Genomic DNA, 23196 nt, shown 5'->3' with positions numbered 1-23196 from the left:
GAGAGACACTCAAGGGACTTGAAAAAGATGTCTCTTGTAACCAAAAATTCTTACCAACTTCTACTTGTAGCAGTTTAGATTTCCTTATCTAAATTCTGTTCCATATCAGTGTCTCGTTTTGTTGCAATACGTCAAGAACCAAGAAGTGCCTCTTCTTGATTGAGGAGTCAAAATGTCTCCATTGTTTCAGCCACTGTCATCACATTCCTGTGTGACTGAAACAACGGGACATTTTGACTTTCCAGTCAAGAAAAGGTATTCCTTTTCGGTTCCTGACATATTGCAGCAAAAAAAGACACACTGATACAAAACAGAATTTAGCGAAGGGAATCTAAACTGCCGCACATACGAGTTGGTACGAGTTAGCTGCGTTGCATGAGCGTACCTGGGTTAATTGTGTCTCTTCTAAATAGTGAAGAAGTTACTTTAGGGACCTGCAAAAGTTGCCTTTAGTAACAGAGTGTCTGTTGTAACCATGTCTCTTGTATGCAATTTTGTTAAACATGGCAAACATAGGAAAACCGACCAAACCATTTTCAAGTGTGTCTTATAACTGAGTGTCTCTTATAACCATGTCTCTTGTAACGAGATTTTACGCTTGAATTGAAGCATGACATATGAGTCAATAGCGGTTAGCCCTGTGCTAGGATTATAGGGACCGTTTTGGGTGTGCACACTTATGAAGGTCATTTTGCAACTGCTTAGCTTACCATTCTTGTGTGCTGTTGTAGTGCCTGTTACTTTTATCCAGCTCGAAGCTTAATCTTAGAGCACAAGTAGTGCACTTTTCTGTGCACGGTAACTTCACATCAGTTTTGAAAAACTACCGCTTGAAATGCCACGGTCAGCATTGAAGTCAGTTTGCTTAGGTGTAAGTAGTTACGCTTGTGTTGCAATAATTGCCTTCGTTGGACACCATAAGTATAGCTTCCTGCCTGTTGTAGCCAACATGCCCACAACAGAAATGCAGTTGCATGATAACTTCTATAGGGTCGTAGCAGTTTTCTTTGGTTGTACTACTTAGTTTTACTTTGTTGTTGGACAAACTCTTCCCAGTAACCTCTGCAGTGTTGTTTTACGCACCATTAACAGTTGTTGTCGACATGCTGCAGAGATTGCATCTCTTTTGGGACTGAAGCTATACTGCCATACATCCATTCTGTACGGCCAAGTTGGCCGCTTCCCTGCAGGAACAGTAGAGTGCACAGGCCTGCTCTGTTCCATTTGTGCCTACTTGTTGTCATCATTTACCATAGTTATTTCCTTTGGTGTATGCCTTGAGCCCAGTTGTTTCGGAGAAAAGACTTGTGCTCAGATGTTTCAGAGCAGGGCTCTTCACTTGTGTTTTGTGGTGTGTTAACGTGATAGTGTTAAAGGCCCTGTGCTGCAGAAAGTCCGCCATTGCCCGTGTTTTGCATGAAAAATTACAGGCTTGTATCTGGTAGGCGGTAGTTGGCAGATGACATGGCTATTCGGTGGATTGTGTCATGTGACAAGACTATGTATGGCAGGAGCTGCCAGCTCAGGCTTTTCTTTTGAAATGAGAATTGAACCTACACCCTTGGATCCTCTGCAAGACACGCTTATTCTAAGGCATGTAGGCACGTTCATATGGCGTTGTTAATAAACGCTTCATATCTGTGTCTAGGGATTTTTCATATAATGGGCAGCTTACTACTATATGCTAATGAGCATGTGTTAGATAACAGAGGCACAAATTAAGAGGTAAGTGATTAAGCAAGTGACTAAGTGCATATTCGCAAGCAGAGATCCGCATGAGGGGCCATTAATACTGTCGTGCCATACGCTTAAAGACGAAACTTGAGTGTGTGTCCCCAATTTGAAAAGGGGGGGGGGGGGGGGGGTTCTCACGATCACCTAAATCATGCATGCTTCAACCCCCACCCTTTCCTTGTACGTATTCGGTTTATTCTTGGGCTAATGATAATGTAGTATAGTATTCTAGTATTCTTGTGGGACGGTGCATTTGCTTGACCTGTTTAGTGTGTATGTTAGGCAGGGAGAGACCAAAATCAGAGCAAGTGAAGTTCCTGAGCATCTTTTGAAAGGTGTTGGAGTTCTCTCAGGCTGAAAAGATTGTGAGAACCTATTTTGGAGAGCTAGAGTCTTGAATTTTCAATGGGTCCTGGAGGGCTGGTTTCAGCGTCGCTGGCCATGCAGCGGCATGTAATAATGAGAGCTTTCTTGGCTTTTCAGGTGGGCTTCAGCTTGACCAGGACGCCTACTGACAGCGTCAATCCGTACCCAGTGAGTTTTTAGCATGAGTGTGCTCTTATGCATAGACCAACGTCAATTTGCTAAGTAAGCAAGTGGTATTGCTGTTGCTGGCTGCTATCGCTAGAGCAGGCAGAGAAGCCACTTATGAGCTGTTGGCCATGCATGTTTTGAGCAGCCGTGATTTTGTTGACTAGGCAGTGTTGGGACAGCTAGTTGGTGGCGTAGGTACCATGCCTGACTGATCCTTAATGCACAAGACGCTCTTGAGTAACCCCTGTATTCTAAATGTGAATCAAGAGCAGCATCTCCACTATGATTTTGTTGCTAAAGTGATGGGGACAGTCCTTCAGGCGTTGAACTGAGAATTGCCACAATGCCTTGAACATCGACTGGAGTGGTACTTAACGGTGGCCTGCCTTTTCAGGATGGCCGGATAGAAGGCTGTCCTCTGGATGAGGTCAAGGAGGACATGTACGTGCTCACGCTTGCCTTGGACACGTCTGAGAACAGGTAAGGCCGAGTGGGAGGCATTGAAGGTTCAAAATGTCACCATTAGAGTGATGCTGGCACGGTATTCACAGGCCACGAGGTAGTACCTAGTCCAACAAAAATGGTAGTCACTGAGCTGCTTTTCAGACTTTAGGAATGTAAGTGGCAGGGAGCACGTGTAACCTTCCTCTCGCTTCCCAACCGTATGGGAATAAAAGGAAGTGAGCAAGCTGATGATGCGGCTTTTGACACAATGGAGCATATCTCAAGGGATGTTCAAATTCCTTTCCAAGATAAAAATATGGGAGCAATCAAAGAGCAGTTTGACTTATACTATTACACTGATGTGTGTAATAGTATAAAAAAAACAAAGCGAAAAAGAACAAAAGATAACAAAGCAACACTGCCTTATCGATGTTTCCTTCCTTACGTTTCTAAAAATGAGCCCTCTAAAGTATCAATCCTGCAGCTATCCAGCTATAGCGAAAGTTTGTTTAAGCATACTGATCCACCCTTTTCGGTGTGGTGTGCTTTGACCACTTCTTTTGCTGTTTGATCCTTGAGTTTAAAAAGGACGGACATCTGATAGAGCAGTGGGGCCAATCATGTTTACGTTTTCAGTAGTGCAGAGTTACTCCTTACTGGTTGTGGCCCTTTCTTTAATTGTACGGCTGAGCAAATCTTGGAAGGAAAAACAATGCCGGCGTATTATTTGTGGCCCACTGTCTTCAGGTGCTGCAATACTGAGGTAGATGTAAGCAAAAAGACCTGTATTCTGACAGCAATGGCAGCAATCTTTGCTTAGTATTACATCATTTTAGAAAAAGGTGGCCTGCAAATAAGCTGACACGTTTTCCTGGCGTGAAAAATTTATCTCTGTGGGTATTGATTTCAGTGTCTGGTGGTCTCTCTTTTTTTCTTTTTTCTTTGCGTGTCTAGCAAATACCTCATACACTTGCTAAATGTGTGCCATTGGTATACCAATCATAGTATACCACTGGACATTCACAGGAATTCCTATAGCGATGCGCCAATGACGACAACTGCACTCCAGCACTCTTTTTCTACATTGCTGCATACAAGCAGCTAGTGTTCATTTGCATGACATAATGTAGGCTACACTTTACGCACTAAGTAGTACCTCTTGTTTTGTACCAGTTATACCCTCACTTGTTTACACAGTGCGGTAACTCTGTAGCAAACGCCAATGCAATAGCTGACCTTTGAAGCACTTGCCCGCCAAGTTGCTGACATTGCATAGAACCGAAGCTTCTCGCTGGTTGTTCCCTCTTTCTCTGACTTGACCTACATATGTATGTTTGAAGTACGGACGAAGCACAACAGCACGAGTGCTGACTTTCAACTGAAAATTTATTATCAGAGACGACATTTATACATTTTCCCGTAAGAAAAAAATTTATAGTTGCGTTTGTTCCATCCTCAGCTTTTAGCAAAGAGAGAGGCATGTACAGTCTTTCTCAAAAATATACAGCCCGAGGGTCTTGCTTCTAAGCCCTGTAATGGGGCTCGTTGTGCATATCCAGCAGTCAAAATCATGTATATGACAAATCTTGTCCTTGCTCTTCCTTAGCTTACCTGTATATTCCAGTATTGGTTCCAGGAGCCTTGTTACCCTTGTAGATCAGCACCACTGCTATCTGCCTGTGATCAAGCGAATACAGATTGCTAAAAAATAGGCAGTGGTAGTCTGCCCTCCTTAACCATGTCTGCAATGTACATGTGCTCACTACCTTTTTGCTAAATAAATTCAATGTGTGCCCTTCAGTAAGCATAGTTGGTAAGCATAGTAGGTGGTGTGCCTGTCCTGTCCGTCTTTCTGTGTGCATGTCTAAAAAGATAACGTTTGTTTCACTTCCAAGAAAAAATACAGTTAGCGTGACCGTCCAGTTGTCAACGTGAAAAACACGTCACACTACAATGATATGCGGCTGTTAGTTGTGCTGGTATTGGATGACTAGTGCGACCATGAAGGTCGCTGTCGTTGTGTCCTTAGACACACTGAAAGCAAGTGAACATGCAAAAGTGAAACTCGATGGCAGCAATCCTAGCGCAGTACTTTGAATTACTATACTTAGGCTTTCCAATGCATTTGGAAATTGTGTAGCGTCGTGGGAGTTTGTTGAGTCCGAATGCCATTCCACTTGGATGTCATTTGAATGTACCACATTGTATGGGTGTCATTTTCATGTTTGGCTACGAGTTCAGATGAATGGGAATTTCGTAATTTTGTGAGCACTTAAGAGATTCATATGGTAAAAGGGCAGTGCAGAATGAATCGAATAGCAAATACTGCTGATGTAGCACTGTTATTGGAATGAAAACTTATTTCTAATAGCAGTTTATATGTCCTCAGTTTAGTTGGTCATGACACTTGTCCGAATTTTGTTTTAGCGTGAAATGTACTTTTGCGGGATGTGTAATGGGAACAATTATTGTGCATCGTTGGGCTAACAGGACTCACTTGTCCAGTCATGTTTGTTCTTAGCACCTCCATCCTAGTCTTCTCTAGTGCTGAGCCCCACACATGTGGATGTCCAACTTGCTCAGAGCATTGCAGTCACTAACCTCCTCCCCATCTGGTTGCAGGGGCCTGGTGCTGCGCTGCAATCGCAACTTCAGCGACCTCCCAGTGAGCCACCAGGAAAACTGGCGCCCCCAGCCCCGCACGGTGCGGCAGACGAGCGCCGTACAGCAGCTTTTTCGAGCGCGCCGCGATTCCAACACACAACCCACGACGAGTGAGTATTCACTTTCATCCTTTGGGAAGTGTCTGGCCTGTTATGCTCGCTGCCTGCTGTTGCCAAGTGTCCAAGTGTGAGTCTTGCTTAGGGTAGCAGCATTTCAACGCAGACAAGAATATAATATTATGCGGGCATTTTTAACAGCAGCTGCAACTACTGCCACTGACATATCAAAGACAGCTCATTTCAGTTGTAGTTTGGGGTCTCAGTTGAATGGGCCACCTGATAAGGTGGGAGTCGAGCCACTGGCCGCATCGGTCGAGTTGGCTGAGTTGCCCCATGTGCACATTTTCATGTCACGGGAAAGTTTCTTAGTGTAAGTCCAGATGTGTATTTTGATTAATCACATGAGTAACAGACACAAACATCTGAAGTGGCCGGGGTTCTCCCCAAAAAGTTTTGAGAGGTGGACATTTGATGACAAAAAAAAAGGGGGGGGGGGGGGGGCAGTTGCTGTATAAATGATATACAGTCAAACCCGGTTATATCGAACCCGGATATATCGAATTTTGGTTATATCGAACTCACGAAATATCCCCTTGAAAACCCCATGTAAAAGTATAGGAAAGCCGCGTCATATATCGAACTCAATTTCACCGGTCGTTCGATATATCGAACTCCGCACCTCGCACTGGAAAGTGTGCCTTCCCCAAAGACGATCGCATCACCCTTGGCCGTTTGCCGCGTGACGTTTTCAAGCCACGCGCGGAAGGAATGAGAGGGGACAGTTCGGCGACAGCTGGTCTGGGCAGCGCCGCACCCATTCCCCAAAGGCGCGCGCATCTGCAGTTGTCGTTTCCCGCGCGCCAACACATGACGTTTGCAAGCCATGTGCGTGGGTGTGCCCATTCTTTTGCTGAGCTATCTCTCTCCTTCAGCACGCGCAACGCATGCGCCAAGCCAGTTCAGCCCGTTTTCAGACAGACGTTGGACGCTTTCTCCAGCTTGTGTTGCGAACCCTCTATGTGCACCCTCTATGTGCGGCAGCGCGGCGGCGGACGTGGCTATGGCGCCTGGGGATGTTAAGAAGCGCCAGCTCTCTCTGTTTTTGTTTTTTTGTTTTTTTTACACGCGGCGTAGCATAAGATATGGCGGCTGCGGACGTTAAAAAGCGGCAGGGATTTTTTTTTTTTTTTTTTTTGCGGGGTTTATTTATTTATTTATTTTTTATCGTTTATCCTTGCATGTATGAATCAACGAAAGCACGCGGTCAGCTGCTGCGATCATGACGCCCGCCCCAAGCTCGGCGTGATAAATCGAACCAGGCTTGTGCAATCAAGCCATCACGGGCACTCTGCCAAGTTCGCTCCCCGCCACCGCAGCAGCTATAAAAAGATAAACGCACTCTGACTATCGCTGCGCAGCATCTTGGCACGCTGCCAATGAGCTGTGGATGAGATGACCGAAACGGACTGATGCGCGCCATCGACATGCAAGCGAAAATGCTCGCGATTTCCTGCCGCTGCGGCGACACAGAAACCTTGTTTTGAGCTGCTGCGGTGGCTCGAGCGGCGAGAGGGACGCAGTTCCAGCAAGTTTGAAAATTTTCGCTCTGTCGCTGCCGCTCGTCGCTTGCATGTGAGCGAACTAGCCTTAACACTTTTTTTTTTTTTTTTTTCAAATTCTCGGGTGCAAAAGTGGAGGGTGGGTTCATTAAGTGAGTGGGTTGATTGCGCGACAAATACGGTATCGTTTTTTCGCATCGTAAGTGCCGTCACAAGCCAATTTCTGTATATCGAATTATCGATATATCGAATTATTTCGCGATCCCCTTCGAGTTCGATATATTTGGGTTCGACTGTAATGACAACACAGCAGCCTTTTGAGAGAAAAAAAAAAAAGCAACAGCACAGATGACTGCTCAGCTTTTTTTTTTTTTTTTCAAACCGATCTCCAACACATTATGACATGATTGAACATAACATGATTCCAAACATTTCCTGTCTTTATCTGCGCATCAACATCTCGCTAGCAGTAGAGTGCACAAGGTTTACACTGGCTTTGATATAACGTGGGGCGTTCAATGGAATCACAGCATGATGAAAATGGAACAGTTTGATAGCATCAATGGGCGAGACAGGTGGGCACTGTACTAGCGGTAGAATTCTAGAATTGCAAGCCCCACCACGGGTGGCCCTTTGCACAGTGCGATGCAGTAGCAGTGATGATCATTACAAACAGCCCCGTTTTTTAGAAAATGCCTCATCGCACGGAAACCACGACGGTTCAGCCTACTCGAGCGGAAGAAGCACGGGGATGCATGCAAGAAAAATATTAGTACCGTATTTACTTGCATAATGCTCGCACTTGCGTAATGCTCGCACCCCCAACATTGGGCATCGAAAATTGGAATTTTTTTTCCTCTCATAATCGTCGCACCACTGATATTACCACCGCGAGAGTCGTCTGCTAGTAGTAACAAGCGCCATCTTTGGAGCGCTACTCAACCTAGCTGGCCTCGTTGTGTGCATGCGCTACCAGGCGACGATAGCGTGCTCGGGTAGATCATCATCATCAGTTATGCTCGTCTTTTTTTTTTACCTCCATGATGCTTGTAGTCATCGCCATTTTGCAAGGTGTCTCAGCGTCTCGTCATTGTTCCTTCGTTCCGTTCGTGTTACTTTCTTTGTTCCATTGTCTACCGTGTTCTTAGTGCCGCATCGCGGTGGGGCGGTAAGCAAGTTATACAGCTGCTTTTAAGCTGAAAGCTTTCGAGTACGGGCTACAGCATAGCAACCACGCTGCCAGCAGGCACTTCGGCATCAACGAGTTCTGCATAATGCGCTACTAGAGACAGTGATTGCAGTATCGATACGGACTCGGATCAAGTCTCTGATCAAGAGTAGAATTGTATGGTCTGCTGTGAGCATTATACCACGGAACGCGGGGAGTGATGATGAGGCTGCGTGCGTTAAATAAAGTGCTTTTGGCGACCCTGTACTTTTATAACTAGGGTAAGTTCTGCTTGAAAGTAATGTTTTGGTTATATTTATAATAGCTGACCTAAGAATCCTGATTTGCACTTATTTAAATTTGCTTTTAGCGTTCCAAAACATTTGCTCGAAAATTTTCCCCGCATTATTATCGCACCCCCCAACCTAGCATCATTTTCCGCGAAAAAAAGTGTGAGTATTAGCGAGTAAATATGGTAGTCATTAGAACGACGTCATGTGATTCTGAAATATAAAACTAAAAGGCCAATGACGCGGTCAGCAGTGTCTGAAACAGTGCGACTGGCCGCATAATTTACAGAAAGTTGCCCTCGGGCATAGCGAGCACATCGTAACTAGAACCCTGGAACCAGCATCAGAAAAATGGCAGCTGAGAGATGAAGCCAAGCATGCCTGTCTTGGATTGCCGTGGCTTTAGTGTGATACAGTCGAACCTCGGTATAACGCACCTCAATGTAACAAAATTTGGGATGTAACATATTTTTGTTTTATTTCCCAATCTCTGCTTTTAAAAACCATGTATTTATTTTTCTCACGATTTAACAAAGGAATTTTGTGCCGGTTTTTCGATTTAACGAAGTGCTCGCGCATCGCGTGCATGTATCAGCAGCCACCTTGACAATCTGATGAGAACTAAAACTTCAGCCGAGACAAACCTCATTGTATAATTTGCCCTTTTACATGCCAATTTTAGCGGCAGTCCAGAATATGCGAGCAAAACAAAATGATGACAGGGGCGTATCGCCACACCATCTGACGTATGCATACAAAACCCGCGGTGCGGAAGTTTTAGGATGCATCATGCTATGACGTCACTGGCCAGTTGGAACGACAAAGCACTAACTGGAAATATCGTATTTACTCGCGTAATGAACCCACTTTTTTTTTTTTTCAAGCAAGTTTGACATGAGTTTGAGGGGAGGGTTCAATACGAGTGAACAGTTGATTCTTTTTCTTCTTTTTTTTGGAGAGTGCCACGATCATGACGGCGGCTTTTAGTATTGTTCGCTTCAAAAGGCGTTTGCTGCCAAGTCCGCCCCCCCCCCCCTTCCCTTTCACCCTACCACTAGAGCTAACACCAAGAGACACTGCGATGTTCTCGGTGCGCAGCATCTTGACGCTCTGCTAAGAAGTACACTGTGGACTGCGAAGGCGCAAAATGAAGGGAATCGCTAAGGTGTAGCGTTTTCTTTTTTCAAGTTCTCAGTTCTCAGCGTCAAAAATGGAAGGTGGGCTTTTATGCAAGTGAATATGGTACGCGTACGTGAGGCCTGAACAAAAGATTGCCCTGCCGAACGTATCCGCGCAGGCCTGGGCGATGCAAACATGGACTAATGTAGTTCACTATAATACGACAGCTTTCCCGTTAAAATCCCTAGGTCAGCTGATATAGGCACTGTTTCTTCGTTTTCAAGGGTAAATGATGATATCAGTGGCGACATCTGGTGACAGCTTTGAGTACTAAGTGCTGCTCTTTGCGTACGTAGAGAAAAATGATGCATTCGCGTCCGTTTGCTATCACTCATTGTGATCCTGATATACAAAATAACATCCGGTGCCCTTGTGAGCGCTATTATTGCTAGAATTTCTTGCTTATTTCCTGCATTCATAATTTAAATGTTCCCAGCAGTGTTTCTTGAAACTGTTACTTCATTTGGGCGGCTAAGACATAGCAACCTCGACGTAACGAAATTCGCAATGTAAGGAAATTTTTGGCTGCAAGTAGGACTTTGTTATATCAAGGTTTGACTGTATTCAGCTTTGTCGTGTGTGAAGCACAAAATGTACCTTATTTACTCGCGTAATGAACCCGCTTGCATAATGAACCCACTCCCCACTTTTGGCACTGAGAATTTGGAAAAAAAAAGTGTTAGTCGTTAGTGTGTCCCTTCCTTTCGCGACATCGCAGTCTACAGGGTATTCGCAGTGCGCCAAGATGCTGTGTAGCGATAACATCACGTTGTGTTTATCTTTTGAGGTTAACTCAAGGTATCAGGGGTGGGAGAGGGGGACTTGGTAGAGTGCCAACGGCCTTGACAGGAGTGCTGGCGGTGGCTTTCTTGGCCTGTACGGCTGCGCTAGCCTGGTGTTCAGTACCTTCGCTTTATTAGTTTATCGCGTTCCATTTGCGGGGGGGGGGGGGGGGGTAGTTGTCCACTGCCACAAAACCATTGGAATGCGTGATAGCAACAAACACTTTTTTAAACGAATATGCTGAAAAACCAGCATCATGTTTATCTCAAAGAAAAGGGGATTCATGATGCAAGTGAATGCAATATGTGTCGAAATTTCGGTTCAGTGATATAACAACACTAGAAATGCCAAAATGCAAGAATATTTTCATAAATTTTCTGCATGTGGCATGTTGATATGTTCCAGTGATGAATCTAGTTTGCGAGACTTGCCGTATTATCGTGATCATCAGCCTGACTACATCCACTGCAGGATAAAGGCCCCTACAGTTAATCTTCTCTTCTGCCAGCTGCATCCACTTGATCGCCGCAAACTTCCTTATCTCATCCACCTACTTGTCCTGTGTACTCCTTCTTCTTGTGTTCCGGTTTGTTCGCTGGTTGCATTATGCTTGATTCAAACCAACTAGCCTGCATGGCACCCTATTGCACCCACTTAACTTTTTGCTGTCCCCTGCTATGGTTGTCTTATCTTGGAATCCAGCCAGTTACCCTTAGGGACCAGACCATTGGTTATCTTGCTAGCGCATGCTCATTTCTTCTTGTGGATTTCAACTAGAATGCCATTACCTTGCAGCTTCTTCCTGACCCATTCTGTTCACTTCCTTTTAACGTTTCCACATACCAGTTTTCGTTCCACAGCTTTCTGCGCTTTTTTTTCAATTTAAGTTGAACTTTTTTCATTAGCCTCTGCATTTCTTCCTCATAGGTGAGTATCTGTAAGGTGCAGTGGTTATATACTTTCCAATTGAGGGATACTGGTGAGCTGCCGTTCATGATCTGAGAGCACATGGCAAATGGGCTCCATCTCAGTCACATTCTTCGTAGTCATTTCACTCTTGTCTGTACATATGTATGACTGCTGCCTGCCCTAGGTAGGTGTATCCTCTTACCACTCTCAGTCCCTCTTTACCTATCATAAACAGCTGTTTCCTTTTGAGGCTGTTGAACATTGCTTTAGTTTTTTGCATATCAAATTTTAGACCCATCATTCTACGTTTCTTAGCTCGGTCATTGATCATTCTTTATACTTAGCATGCCAACATTATCAGCGATTCACAGACAACTAAGCTATTCTTCATTAACCCTTTGACTGTTTTTGCTGTACGGGTACTGCGCTAAACGCATAGTGTTTAAAAAATTTGACACTGGGGGTGAATTTTTTTCGTAATATTCGACAGTTAAAGGTTTGAATTAAAATTTGAATTAAAATTACTGTTCACTTTCTATTCCCAACCAGGTCTCTGAACACCTCCTTATAAACACCTGGTGCATAGTACTGGAGAGATCATCTTCTCCTATTTGGCGCCATTACTTTTTGTAATTTTACGACTTCTTTTTGGAAGACTGTGGTGGATGTGCAGCTGCTTCCAGTATTTTCCAGTATCTTCACCCTTCTGCAATTCCTGCATGACTGCTCACATTTTGACTGACTCAAATGCTTTGTCATAATCTATGAAGGCTATAATAGGGGCTGGTTATAGTATGTGCATTTATCTACCACCTGATTGATAATGTGAATTAAGGTGCACTAAAGGGAACTTTGATGTCTTTAAATTGCGGGAACTCGATCTACTGGCTCTAAGCATTCGTATAAGCTTCGAGCTAGTGCCCTGAATGGCCAATTTTTCTAATGAAATCGTATAAAATGTCCCAGCTCCCGTCTTTTTTTGAACTCACCACAGAGAGTGGGAGGAGTCACCTAGCACGCACACAGCATTTTGAGCAACCGCATGGTGGTTGCCATAGTCCACTTGCTTCAGGCTTGTTGTTTAGGGGATGCATTCTCTAAACCATAAATAACAAGTACTTCCGTCAAAATATTGTAGTCTTGTCCAAACACATTAATAAAGATTACCATGGGTGTCTTCATGGATTAGAGGATTTTCGTTGGCCACTGCGGAGTGGTGAGGTTGAGTTTCACGAAAGTGAAGTATGCGCATGTATTTTTATTTTTGTGGGCCTAATTTGTCACTAGTTGTCAGTGACTAACAGTGTTTATTCACAAAAACTCAAAAAACGAAATAAAAGCTGAATGTAATTTTTCACGACTCCCTTTAGTGCACCTCTATTGTCAAGCTACCTTTTATGAAAGCCTGTGTGGTCTTTAGGTTGATTGAAGTCTAAGGTTATCCCGATTCTATTCACGATTATCTTTGTAAAGACACCGCTGCAGGCAACAGACAGTAATCTAATCTAATTGGCTGGTAATTTTTCTAGTCTTTGGCATCCTCTTTCGTATGAATTAAGATAATGCGCTAGGTAATCCTTTTCAGTGTGTGAAGTGTTTGAAATGTTTGCTAGGAGTTATATTTGAATTAAAATTACTGTTCACTTTCTATTCGCTTTGAACCACAAAACCACTACTATATGCGTAGGTGTACGTTTAATTAGAACCCAGCAGAGTGTAAAGCAAAAGTGCAAGAGAAGGTTAAGGGGACAAAATGTGCTAGTGTAGGCATGTGGATGTATGGGATGCGAAGCTTAAGCTTTTGATAAACATATTGGGAGTGGCAAATTCACCTGAACCAAAGAATTTGTTGTTGGGCATAGTACAGTCTTGGAGTGGGTACACTGCGACTTCCCTTTGTGCAATTTGCATAGCTTTTGAAAGGTTAAGGGGGATGTTGGTCCTGTTGGCTGCAGCTGGTGCAGAGCAGAGTTATATGGGAGTCGTTTGTCATGCAGTGGGCATGGTTAGGCTGAGGATGATAGTGTGTTGTGTAGGGAAGGTGATGGGAGCCCTGCAGCCTCGTCAGATGACTGCTTCGTGAGCGCATCTGTTTTCATCGTGGCTTCTGAGGTGGTGCTGAAAATGAAATGTTAGTGGTGATGTGTTGCCATACCTCTTCTGCCCAGCTGCTGTGCCCACAACCCCAAAGCCAGTGGCCACAGCTGCACCCTCTGCGACAAGTGTGGGCCGCTGTGCCACCACCAGCCTGCCTGTGCACAAGGACACGGTGGATGGGGTCACAGTCTACAGCTTCCAGGTAGGCTGGGTGCTTCCTTGCACCCGTGGCACTGTGCGGTTAAGAAACTGACAGTGGCTGACATTGCGTTATTGGGAATCGGTAACATTCTGGGCCTAAAATTAAGCTAATATATGGTAGTGAAAAGTTCAGTAGTGTTGCAGATTGCAGTGTCACTTACCTGATTTGCTTAGGTTTCCATTGTTACATGATGTCCTTTTGAGTTTCTTATTAGTAAACTCTCGAAGGCTAATCTTGAGAGGTATTCCTGTAAAATTTTGCACGTTTTGAAATCTGGATTTCAAAATAACTGAAAAAAAGAAAAAAAAAAAGCTATCAGCCAACTGCGCAGCACTGAGTAAGTCTGCACTGGTGGAAGGTTCACAGGCAGCTTTTGGGCATGGACTTGGGGTGAGGCAGTCCTAGTCAGACAGTGCGTTTTTTTTTTAATATATATAGAAAAGGCTTGGTTTTTTTATGGTTTTCAATAGAAAATTTGTCCATGAGGGCTGGAAGCTTTGAATTTGACGCTGGTCTACGCCAGCAGGTCGCATTCTCTTTGCCGCTTCTCTGTACTGGTGCGTGTGTCATGTGACTCTAATGCCAGTGGCCTTTGGTTCCTGTCTTCATTCCTGGTTTTTGAGTTTGGAGAATTGAGGCAAGGGCAGAGTCCATTTCCCTGAGCAAATGCCACCAGGCATAGTGAGAGAGGGGACATGCAGAAATAAGTAGGCACCTTTAAAAAGGCGGCTTACTTTCCGATACCAGCTTAAAAATATTCGTAAATCTTTTAATTCCTTTGGTGACTATAATGAGGGTGGAAGTCATGATTTTGACTTAATACTAGCGAAGTCTATCCAGAGCTAGTGGGGACACCGCATTGTGTTCAAACTAGACTACGCTGGACATCCAGGCTGGGGCTTGACAACTCTCCCACTGCTCTTCAGTTAGGTCTTAATGATCACAGTTTCATGCGGTTGCTTGCATCCCTGCGCCTTATGTGGTAGGGTGTTAATTTACAGCTTGCGCATTCATATCTGTAAGGGGTGGGCAAGATTCTGCGTAGTAAGGTGCCATGGATGTGACTTTTGGCTTGAATTTTTCTGAGGGTGACTGCTTCAAGCATAGTTGAGCTAGTGTGCTTGCGAGTATATATGCAAAGTATGTTGTCTTCAAGTAAACATAGTGACCTCTTCTGAAAAGTTGTCAGATTTTTTATTATGCAGCAAAAAAGACTTAGAATTGAAGACCTGCCAGTTGTGACTGTGTACAGTCAGGAACATAAGTTTGCGGGACGCGAGTTTTAGGAAAAATATTTCTGTGTGCCTGGACAAACATAGTGAATGAAATTTGCTGAATTACGAGGGGACATGGACACCCCATTGAGAGAAAAATTATCACGGGGCATACTACCAAGGCAATGAAGAATACCGTATTTACTCTCATAATGCTGGCACTTTTTTTCGCGGAAAATTGATGCGAAGTGGGGGGTGTAATAATTATGCGGGGAAACTATTCAAGCAAAAGTTTTGGAGCGCTAAAAGAAAATTTAAATAGGTGTGAATCGGGATTCTTAGGCCAGCTATTTTAAATATAACCAAAGCATTACTTTCAAGTAGAACTTACCTTTGTTATAAAAGTACAGGGTCGCCAAAAGCACGAATTGCTAAAGCACTTTATTAGCGGCACGCAGCTTCATCATCACTCCCCGCATTTCATGGTACAGTCGAACCCGGTTATATCAAACACGGATATATCGAATTTTGGTTATATCGAACTCACGGAATATCCCCTTGAAAATCCCATGTAAAAGTATAGGAAAGCCGCGTCATATATCGAACTCAGTTTCACCGGTCGTTCGATATATCGAACTCCGCACCACTCACTGGAAAGTGTGCCTTCCCCAAAGACGATCGCATCACCCTTAGCCGTTTGCCGCGTGACGTTTTCAAGCCACGCGCGGAAGGAATGAGAGGGGACAGTTCTGGACAGCGCCGCGCCCATTCCCCAAAGGCGCTCGCATCTGCAGTTATCGTTTCCCACGCGCCAACACATGACGTTTGCAAGCCATGTGCGTGGGTCTGTCCATTCTTTTGCCGAGCTATATCTCTCCTTCAGCACGCGCTACGCATGCGCCAAGCCAGCTCAGCCCATTTTCAGACAGACGTCGGACGCTTTCTCCAGCGTATGTTGCGAACCCTCTGCCCATGGCGGCTGACGTGGCTATGGCGCCTGCGAACGTTAAGAAGCGGTAGCTCTCTCTGTTTTTGTTTTTTTTTCCTTTCTTATCGTTGCGCTGTACGCGCGACGTAGCGTAAGATATGGCGGCTGCGGACGTTAAGAAGCGGCAGGCTTTTTTTTTTTGCCGGGAGCTGTTTATCTTTGCATGTATGAATCAACGGAAGCACGTGGTCTGCTGCTGCGATCATGACGCCCGCTCCAAGCGCGGCGTGATAAATCGAACCAGGCTTGTGCAATCAAGCCATCACGGGCACTCTGCCAAGTTCGCTCCCTGTCACCGGAGGAGCTATAAAAAGATAAACGCTCCCTGACGTTATCGCTGTGCAGCATCTTGGCACGCTGCCAAGAAATGAGCTGTGGATGCGACGACCGAAACGGAGTGACGCGCCCCATCCAGATGCAAGCGAAAACGCTCGCGATTTCTGCCGCAGCGACACAGAAGCCTTGTATTGAGCTGTCGTGGTGGCTCGAGCGGCAAGAGGGACGCAGTTCCAACAAGTTTGAAATTTTTCGCTCTGTCGCTGCCGCTCGTCGCTGAGATCGCTCAATCGCTTGCATGTGGCGAGCTGGTCATAACGCTTTTTTTTTTTCAAATTCTCGGGTGCAAAAGTGGAGGGTGGGTTCATTATGCGAGTGGGTTGATTACGCGACACATGCGGTATCGTTTTTTGGCATCGTAAGTGCCGTCACAAGCCGACTTTTGTATATCGAATTATCGATATATCGAACTATTTCGCGATCCCCTTTGAGTTCGATATATCCGGTTTTGACTGTATAATGTTCACAGCATACCATACAGTTCTACTCTTGATCAGAGACTTGACCCGAGTTATGTCTACACTGCAATCGGTCTCCAGTAGCGTACTGCGCAGAACTTGTTGACGCCGAAGTGCCTGCTGGCAGCTTGGTTGCTATGCTGTAGGCCGTACTCAAAAGCTTTCAGCTTAAACGCCCCACTGCAATGCGGCACCAAAAACTCAGTAGACGGTGGAACAAAGCAAGTAACACGGACGGAACGAAGGAACGACGACGAGATGCGGGCACCTCGCGAAATTGTGACGATTACACACATCTTGGGGGTAAAAAAAAACAAGACGAGCATAACCGATGATGATGATCTACCCGAGCACGCTATCGCCGCCTGGTAGCGCATGCACACGAGGCTAGCTAGGCTTTGTAGCGCTCCAAAGATGGCGCTTGTTACTACTAGCAGACGACTCTCGCGGTGGTAATATTGGTGGTGCGATGATTATGCAAGGAGAAAAAAATTCAAATTTTTGATGCCCAGTGTGGTGGGTGCGAGCATTACGCGAGTGCAAGCATTATGCGAGTAAATACGGTAAATATTTTTTCACAAATTGGCATCCTGTACACTTTTGTCCCTGACTGGATGATTAATGATAATTTTAGGGGTTTAGCACACCTTTGCATCATACTGAGTCTTTTCTAGCATTGCTTGCCTGCCCAAGAGATTTGGAAACTAAAACCTGCAAGCTCTAGAGTGCTCGTATATCAATGTTTTATTGCTCCAAACTATTCCTGATTGGACATTATAGTGCTCCAAAGTTAACGTTCCTTTGCTCTGAAATCAACATTTTAGTCTTCCAAAAGTTGCTCTAAATTGAATTTATAAAGTAGCATCACTGGTAACATGGTGTGTACAATTGCCACAATCTGAGCGACCTGCCACATTATGCTTGCAGAGAGCTTAAAAAGACTCAGTTTGGTTGAGTGTAAAAGTGCTAATCTTTTATGGGAGCATTGCGCACTCTGGAATCAGAGGCTCAATAGCATGGTAGGTAGGTCTTGATGGTTGATCATCAGGAAATGCAGTGCATGACAAAATCAGGCACAAAGGAAAAAGACACTAGTGCAATTATTAATTGAAGTGAATCAAGACTATGCTACCACTGACCATGCATTCTGTTTTAAATTATGTGTGTGATGCTAGAAAGTATAAAGAAAAAACATAATGAAGGAGCGTCTCCAAATTTGAAGCTTAAGTTGAGATTGTTTCAATGGCGTTCCTTCAGTCTTCACTTCAATGTTATCTTTGGGGACCTGCATGTTTTTTTTTTGTTTTTTTTTTCATGCTTTAAATGTTGAATTTGTACTTAAAGATACAACATGCCTGTTCATTGGTAGTGGAGTTTTCACACTCGTCGTGTTGTCTTTCTGCTTTCTCTCTCTTCTTGTCGTGCACAGTGTTGCATGACCATAAGTTTCTTGCGAGAATGCCATTAGAAGTAAGACATTGTGCTCGCATATAGTAGCTTGTTTGCTTCTATTAAAAAAATTGCAGTGGTAATAGGGACATCTGAAACTGTTCTGTGCCAAATTTTTTCACGCATGAGTTGATTGATGGGAGTTGGCTTGTATGAGCATGGCGCATCTTTTTCAGTTTGGCGTCAGCATTGATAAAGAGGCGCATGAGGGCCTCTACAGCCTTTACTTCCACAACTGCCTGGTCAGCTCCCTGGGATTCCTCAACAACTCAGCAAACCTCTCGGTAAGCTAAGGTGGCGTCCACGAAGAGCCTGTCTAGAGAGACTTGAACGAGGGAAGTGTTGAAAAAACACATAGAATAACAGAACTGCTCATATCTGAATTGGTTCTTGCACCATCTAGCTGTCTGGAAGTTGACAAATACAACTAAGTCTCATAAGAGACATGGATGTAACAGACAATCGGGTATAAGAGACACCATTCACCCAAATGGTTGGCCGTCCTACGGCATTCATTAATTGCACCTCTTATTTAACAGACGTTGGATGTAGAAGACAGTTGGCTATAGAGGACAAATAAGCCTTAAAGTCGGATACATGGAGCGTTTTACGCCTGGCGGCATGCACTCGACGCCCGGCGTCGGAAAAAATGTGCGCCGCCGCCGATCTGGCCCTGCCAGATATTTGACACGCGAGCGGCGCAGCGTCCTCTCGAACCGGAAGCTACTGCTGACGCGAGCCAATAGGAGCTCGGAAAGCTGGCATTTCCTTTTGAGCGGCCGCTGTCAACATGGCCGCCATGGCTGACGAGGTTTGCGGCAGTTTGGCCGCAGAAATGTGATTATTGTAAAAATAAACGCTTAATCAAGCACAGAATGTTGCTTTTTTGTGCGTATACGACCTACTCTCGGATCTTAATGTATTTGTTTTCTCTCTGAAGCGAAATATGTAACAAAAAAAAAAAGAACCGTGCCGCTGGTATCCGAGCGGGCATTCCGAGGTATCTTCGTTCATTCGAGCGAGCCAGATCCTTGTGCGACCTGTGTACGCTTTCTACTTTTAGCACAGTAGCGTTGGGACGTGCCCTTCCGCGATTTTAACACAAGGGACAGCGTCGCTTCTCTCACGTACCTCGCTCAGCGGTTATTTCCGCTCGCTGATGTATTTGCTTTCGCATAGAGTCATCCGCGGCAGCGCTCTTGCCGCTTCGTCGTTCTACGTATCTCGAGCTGGGCGTCGCATCGGCGTGGCAGTTTTCGACGCTCGAAAATCATGGGAAAAAACGCTGCATGTATTCCGGCCTTTAAAGTTTCATACTCAGTCCTGCTTGTAACAGGCATTTCAACAATAGATGCGGCACCATCCATCGCCAGGTTCAGTAGCAGCTACAGTGAAAACAAGAGAGGCACGCCTGTGCTATTGTTATTAATTATAACTTCAGCAAACAGAGAGCAGGTCAATCAGCTATGAAATGACTAAAAGAAGCCCCTGCAAAGGGAGGGAATGAAACATAGAGAAGCTCTTCAGGTTTTCTACGAAGAGCACAAGTGTGACTGCAAATGTGAGCATCTGAGCGAGCATATTGGGAGCGCACGTTAGTGGAGCTTCCTATCACGAATTGCCGTAGGTGTTGTGTCCAGTAGTGTGAAGAATAAAGGGGAAATTGTGTATTATGTTGCATTTCAATATGAGCGACAAATCTATTTGTAGAATGCGAAGAAAGGGCTCAGCTGGTGCCGCTGACATAAACAAGTCATTGTGCTTAGAGAGCGAGACATAGCCAAGCCAACACCAAAACAAATTACATAAAAACAGAAGTGGTTCTGCTCTGACGAGGATGAATAAACTACTCCGTTTGCTAATTAGCCAGTTTCAACTCCACTCAGAGAAGCCTCGTTTGCTTTTCATTTATTTTTCGTCTGAGTAGCGACATTCACAGACTTGTTACTCACAGCCGGTGTTACCCTTTGTCAAAATTTCTGAGGGATATTTCTACTGGTGATGTTTATAGTTTTGGCCGCTTCTAGCACCTCGATGGTAAGCTGGGTAATTTTACGATTTCGTGGCGCTTTTTTACTTGAATTCTTGTAATGTTACCAGACACGTAGGTTAGTTGCGAATAGCAGTTACAATGCCGCGTGACATCGCGATCGCACTTTGCAATCACTGCAAACATAGTTTGCCAACATACTATACAGCTTTGGCACATTGGCCATGAGGCTCTTGGCCTGATTTTCAAGCTGGGAGAGGCTGTGTTGAACAGCATGAATGCAGCCATGAAGCAGACCAAGATTTACAACTATTTCAGCTGTAAATAAGTGCAAGAAAGTTGCGAGGTGTGGTCAATGTGGTGGTCCACCAAACAAATTCAATATGTAAATGAAAGCTACAGTAACGCTTTTGCGACATGATATATCCTTCTTTTTTGCATATTTTAGCTGTAGGAGGCCTGCGCCAAAATAGGGTCTGATTAGAAAATATAAATATGGTAATCTACTTTTAAGGGACTTCTCATATAAGAGACAAAAACTGCTCTTCGGTACATGTTCCTTATAAAGGGGTTCAACTGTATACGGTTTGCGGCACAAGTACCTAACCAGTGCGTAATGCAAGGAAGTATCAAAAAAATAAATCATTGAAACTTTTTAGATGGCCAGCAGTTGCATCACTCATGTAAGTTTAGTTGTGTCTGCTGGTTGGAAGGAATGGCTCATCTGCTAGCATTCCACTAACCCTTTGATGCAGTACACGAATACTTTGTCAGTGAATTTGTTTTTATGAGAAAGTGCATTCATTTCCTTGAATGATTGTTCCATCTTGTGCTGCTTCTAGTTGCATCTCGCACAGGGTGAAGGGAAATTCCTGTGTCAGAGCCCTGCTACCCTGTGTGTGCAGGTGTCCATTTCGGAGCGGAACGAGGGAAGTTTCCTGTCAGCCGGCGAGATCCCGCTGCCACAGGTCTACTTCCTCATGGCTGTCGTGTTCTTCGCCGTTGGCTGCTACTGGATCTACCTGCTTCGCCAGAGGAGGCACGTGATGTCTTGTCTCAAGGAGGGATCACACAATTGCCCAGACAAGGGCAGGGGTTTTCAAACTATTGCCCCAAACTTGTCGAAGCGTGTCATTCTAATTCCATATCCTACGAGCGCAGCGAGCTTCATCCTTGTCACGTTGCACAGGACAGTGTCAGAAATGCAGCCTAAAGCATTTGCCCTCAGGACTTGTAATCTCAGTAATTATTTTAATTGTAAGCTAGTTCTCTCGCAGCAAAGCAGATCACTGGTGGGTATCAAGCACGACCTTCGGTTACCATTTTCTGCTTGAGGTCTCTGTGAGCTCTGGTTACACAAACGCAGTGAAAATGCAAAATTTAAGTAACTTATTTGTCAGATGGATTGAAGATGTATATCCTGGTGAATACAGGAAGCACTGCTAACGTAATGGTCTTATTGTTGAGTCCTTTCCGAAGTGGGCGGGTTTGTTTTCAATTTCTGTTCTAAAGACTAAAGGAAAATTGCATGCGTTGAAAGTGTCAGTAAGTTTCAATAAAAGGGTGCTCACATTAAATTAATATGAGCGCCCTTTTCCTTCTATATCGGTTCGCGACATGCCTTTCACTTTTTCATGGATGTATGTTTAACATTTATGCAAAGCACTTAGAATTAATTTAGGATACTGGGGTCTTTGCGTGCTAAAAGTAGAGAGTAGATAACAACACAGCAGGCTTTGCCTTCAGTCGTGAATATGAATAGCAGTAGGTTTTCTTGCAAGACGCACGAGAAGGTCATGACAAGCCTCTGATCCATATGTTTGATGATTAGTCGACAGCCATGGGCCTTTTGACTTTGCAATGTCTTTAGTTTTCTGAAAAGCCTTAGACCTTGAAAAGAAACAGCCAACACAGTCACTGAAAATACAGCTTGGTGTATTTTCTTACTAGTGCCAATGCTTTGCTGCCTGTTTTAAACTACTGTTCCCTTGTGATACTGTTAAACATTAATTTTGTGCATATCCATTTTTAAGCCCATCTGGCCAGGCTTTGTGAGGCGTGTCACCACAAAATTGGCTTTGGTGGAATAGGTGTCTCCTAGCATATGACATTAAAGCACATGTTTTTGGACTAACAGGCAAAACATGCAGCATATTGAGGGGGCTCTAAACGAGGAAAAGCTAGGCTGCTACACATAGCAAGGCGCATCTAATCGGGAGAAGAAAGGTAGCAAGGGAGTGCTCATTACTAACATGTGATACAATGCTAAATGCAAACCGTAAAATGCTTCTGTCAGTTAAACTGTTGCGTATTCACACTGAAATTTGGCATGCAGATAGCACACAACCTTCTATCATATCCAATACCAGGTTGGATGATGTACTTTCCTGATTCGATCAGAATTAGCTCAAAATCTGTGTCTGCTATAGCATCGGAAGAAGCTGCTTTCGCGTATAGAATTTTTGGAAAACTTTGAAAGAGCGCAAACACACACGACCACTAAAGACAAGAGACGAGACACAAGCGGCGTTCGGCGCTTGTGTCTCGTCTCTTGTCTTTAGTGGTCGTGTGTGTTTGCGCTCTTTCAAAGTTTTCCAAAAATGTACCAACTCGCCCAAAAAGAAGTGTTAATCGCGTATAGAAGGTGGTGCCATCTGATGAATATGTGGAAAAGATGAGGGGAGGGGGGGGGGGGGAGGTGAGCTACTTATTTGAAAATGTTTTTTCTACTTTAACAGCAATGAGTGCAGAAAATGTTATTTGCACAAAATTCATCGAAGTTCAATTTGATTCTTGCCTGCCTCAATACCCCCCCCCCCCCCACACACACACACACACACTCTTTCATGCTTGTGAATATTCCGGCAGGCAAAAATCAAGTGAATTTCGTGCAGACATTATCTGCACTCATTATTGTTAAAGTTATCTTCAAATGAGCCACTCATGCCCTCCCCCTTTCCACAACCGGCCGATGTTCATCAAATGACGCCACTAGTATCACCTACGCGAAAACGGCTTTCTTTGGGTCACCGATGCTATAGCCATCGCAGATTTCAAACTAATTCTGATTGAATCGGGCAGGTACGTATTTCATATTGATATTGAATGCGATAGACTATGCTATGATAGTCTATAGAAT

At 44.5% G+C, this 23196-nt stretch overlaps 1 protein-coding gene across 1 annotated transcript in view; it reads left to right on the top strand.

The window, feature by feature from the left end:
* LOC146183320 (protein GPR107) overlaps positions 1-23196 on the top strand; it is a 107108-nt gene that overhangs the window by 7275 nt on the left and 76637 nt on the right. The window contains exons 3-8 of the mRNA XM_084609111.1: positions 2218-2268; positions 2663-2748; positions 5335-5486; positions 13492-13622; positions 18244-18351; positions 20963-21100. Of these exons, the coding sequence (XP_084465237.1) occupies positions 2218-2268; positions 2663-2748; positions 5335-5486; positions 13492-13622; positions 18244-18351; positions 20963-21100 (666 nt within the window). The remainder of the gene's footprint in view (positions 1-2217; positions 2269-2662; positions 2749-5334; positions 5487-13491; positions 13623-18243; positions 18352-20962; positions 21101-23196) is intronic.

This window comes from Amblyomma maculatum, chromosome 7 (genome assembly GCF_055883805.1).
Source record: "Amblyomma maculatum isolate TAMU_Amacu chromosome 7, ASM5588380v1, whole genome shotgun sequence".
In the NCBI taxonomy this organism is placed as follows: Eukaryota; Metazoa; Arthropoda; class Arachnida; order Ixodida; family Ixodidae; genus Amblyomma; species Amblyomma maculatum.
This window is presented reverse-complemented; position numbering and strand designations above follow the sequence as displayed.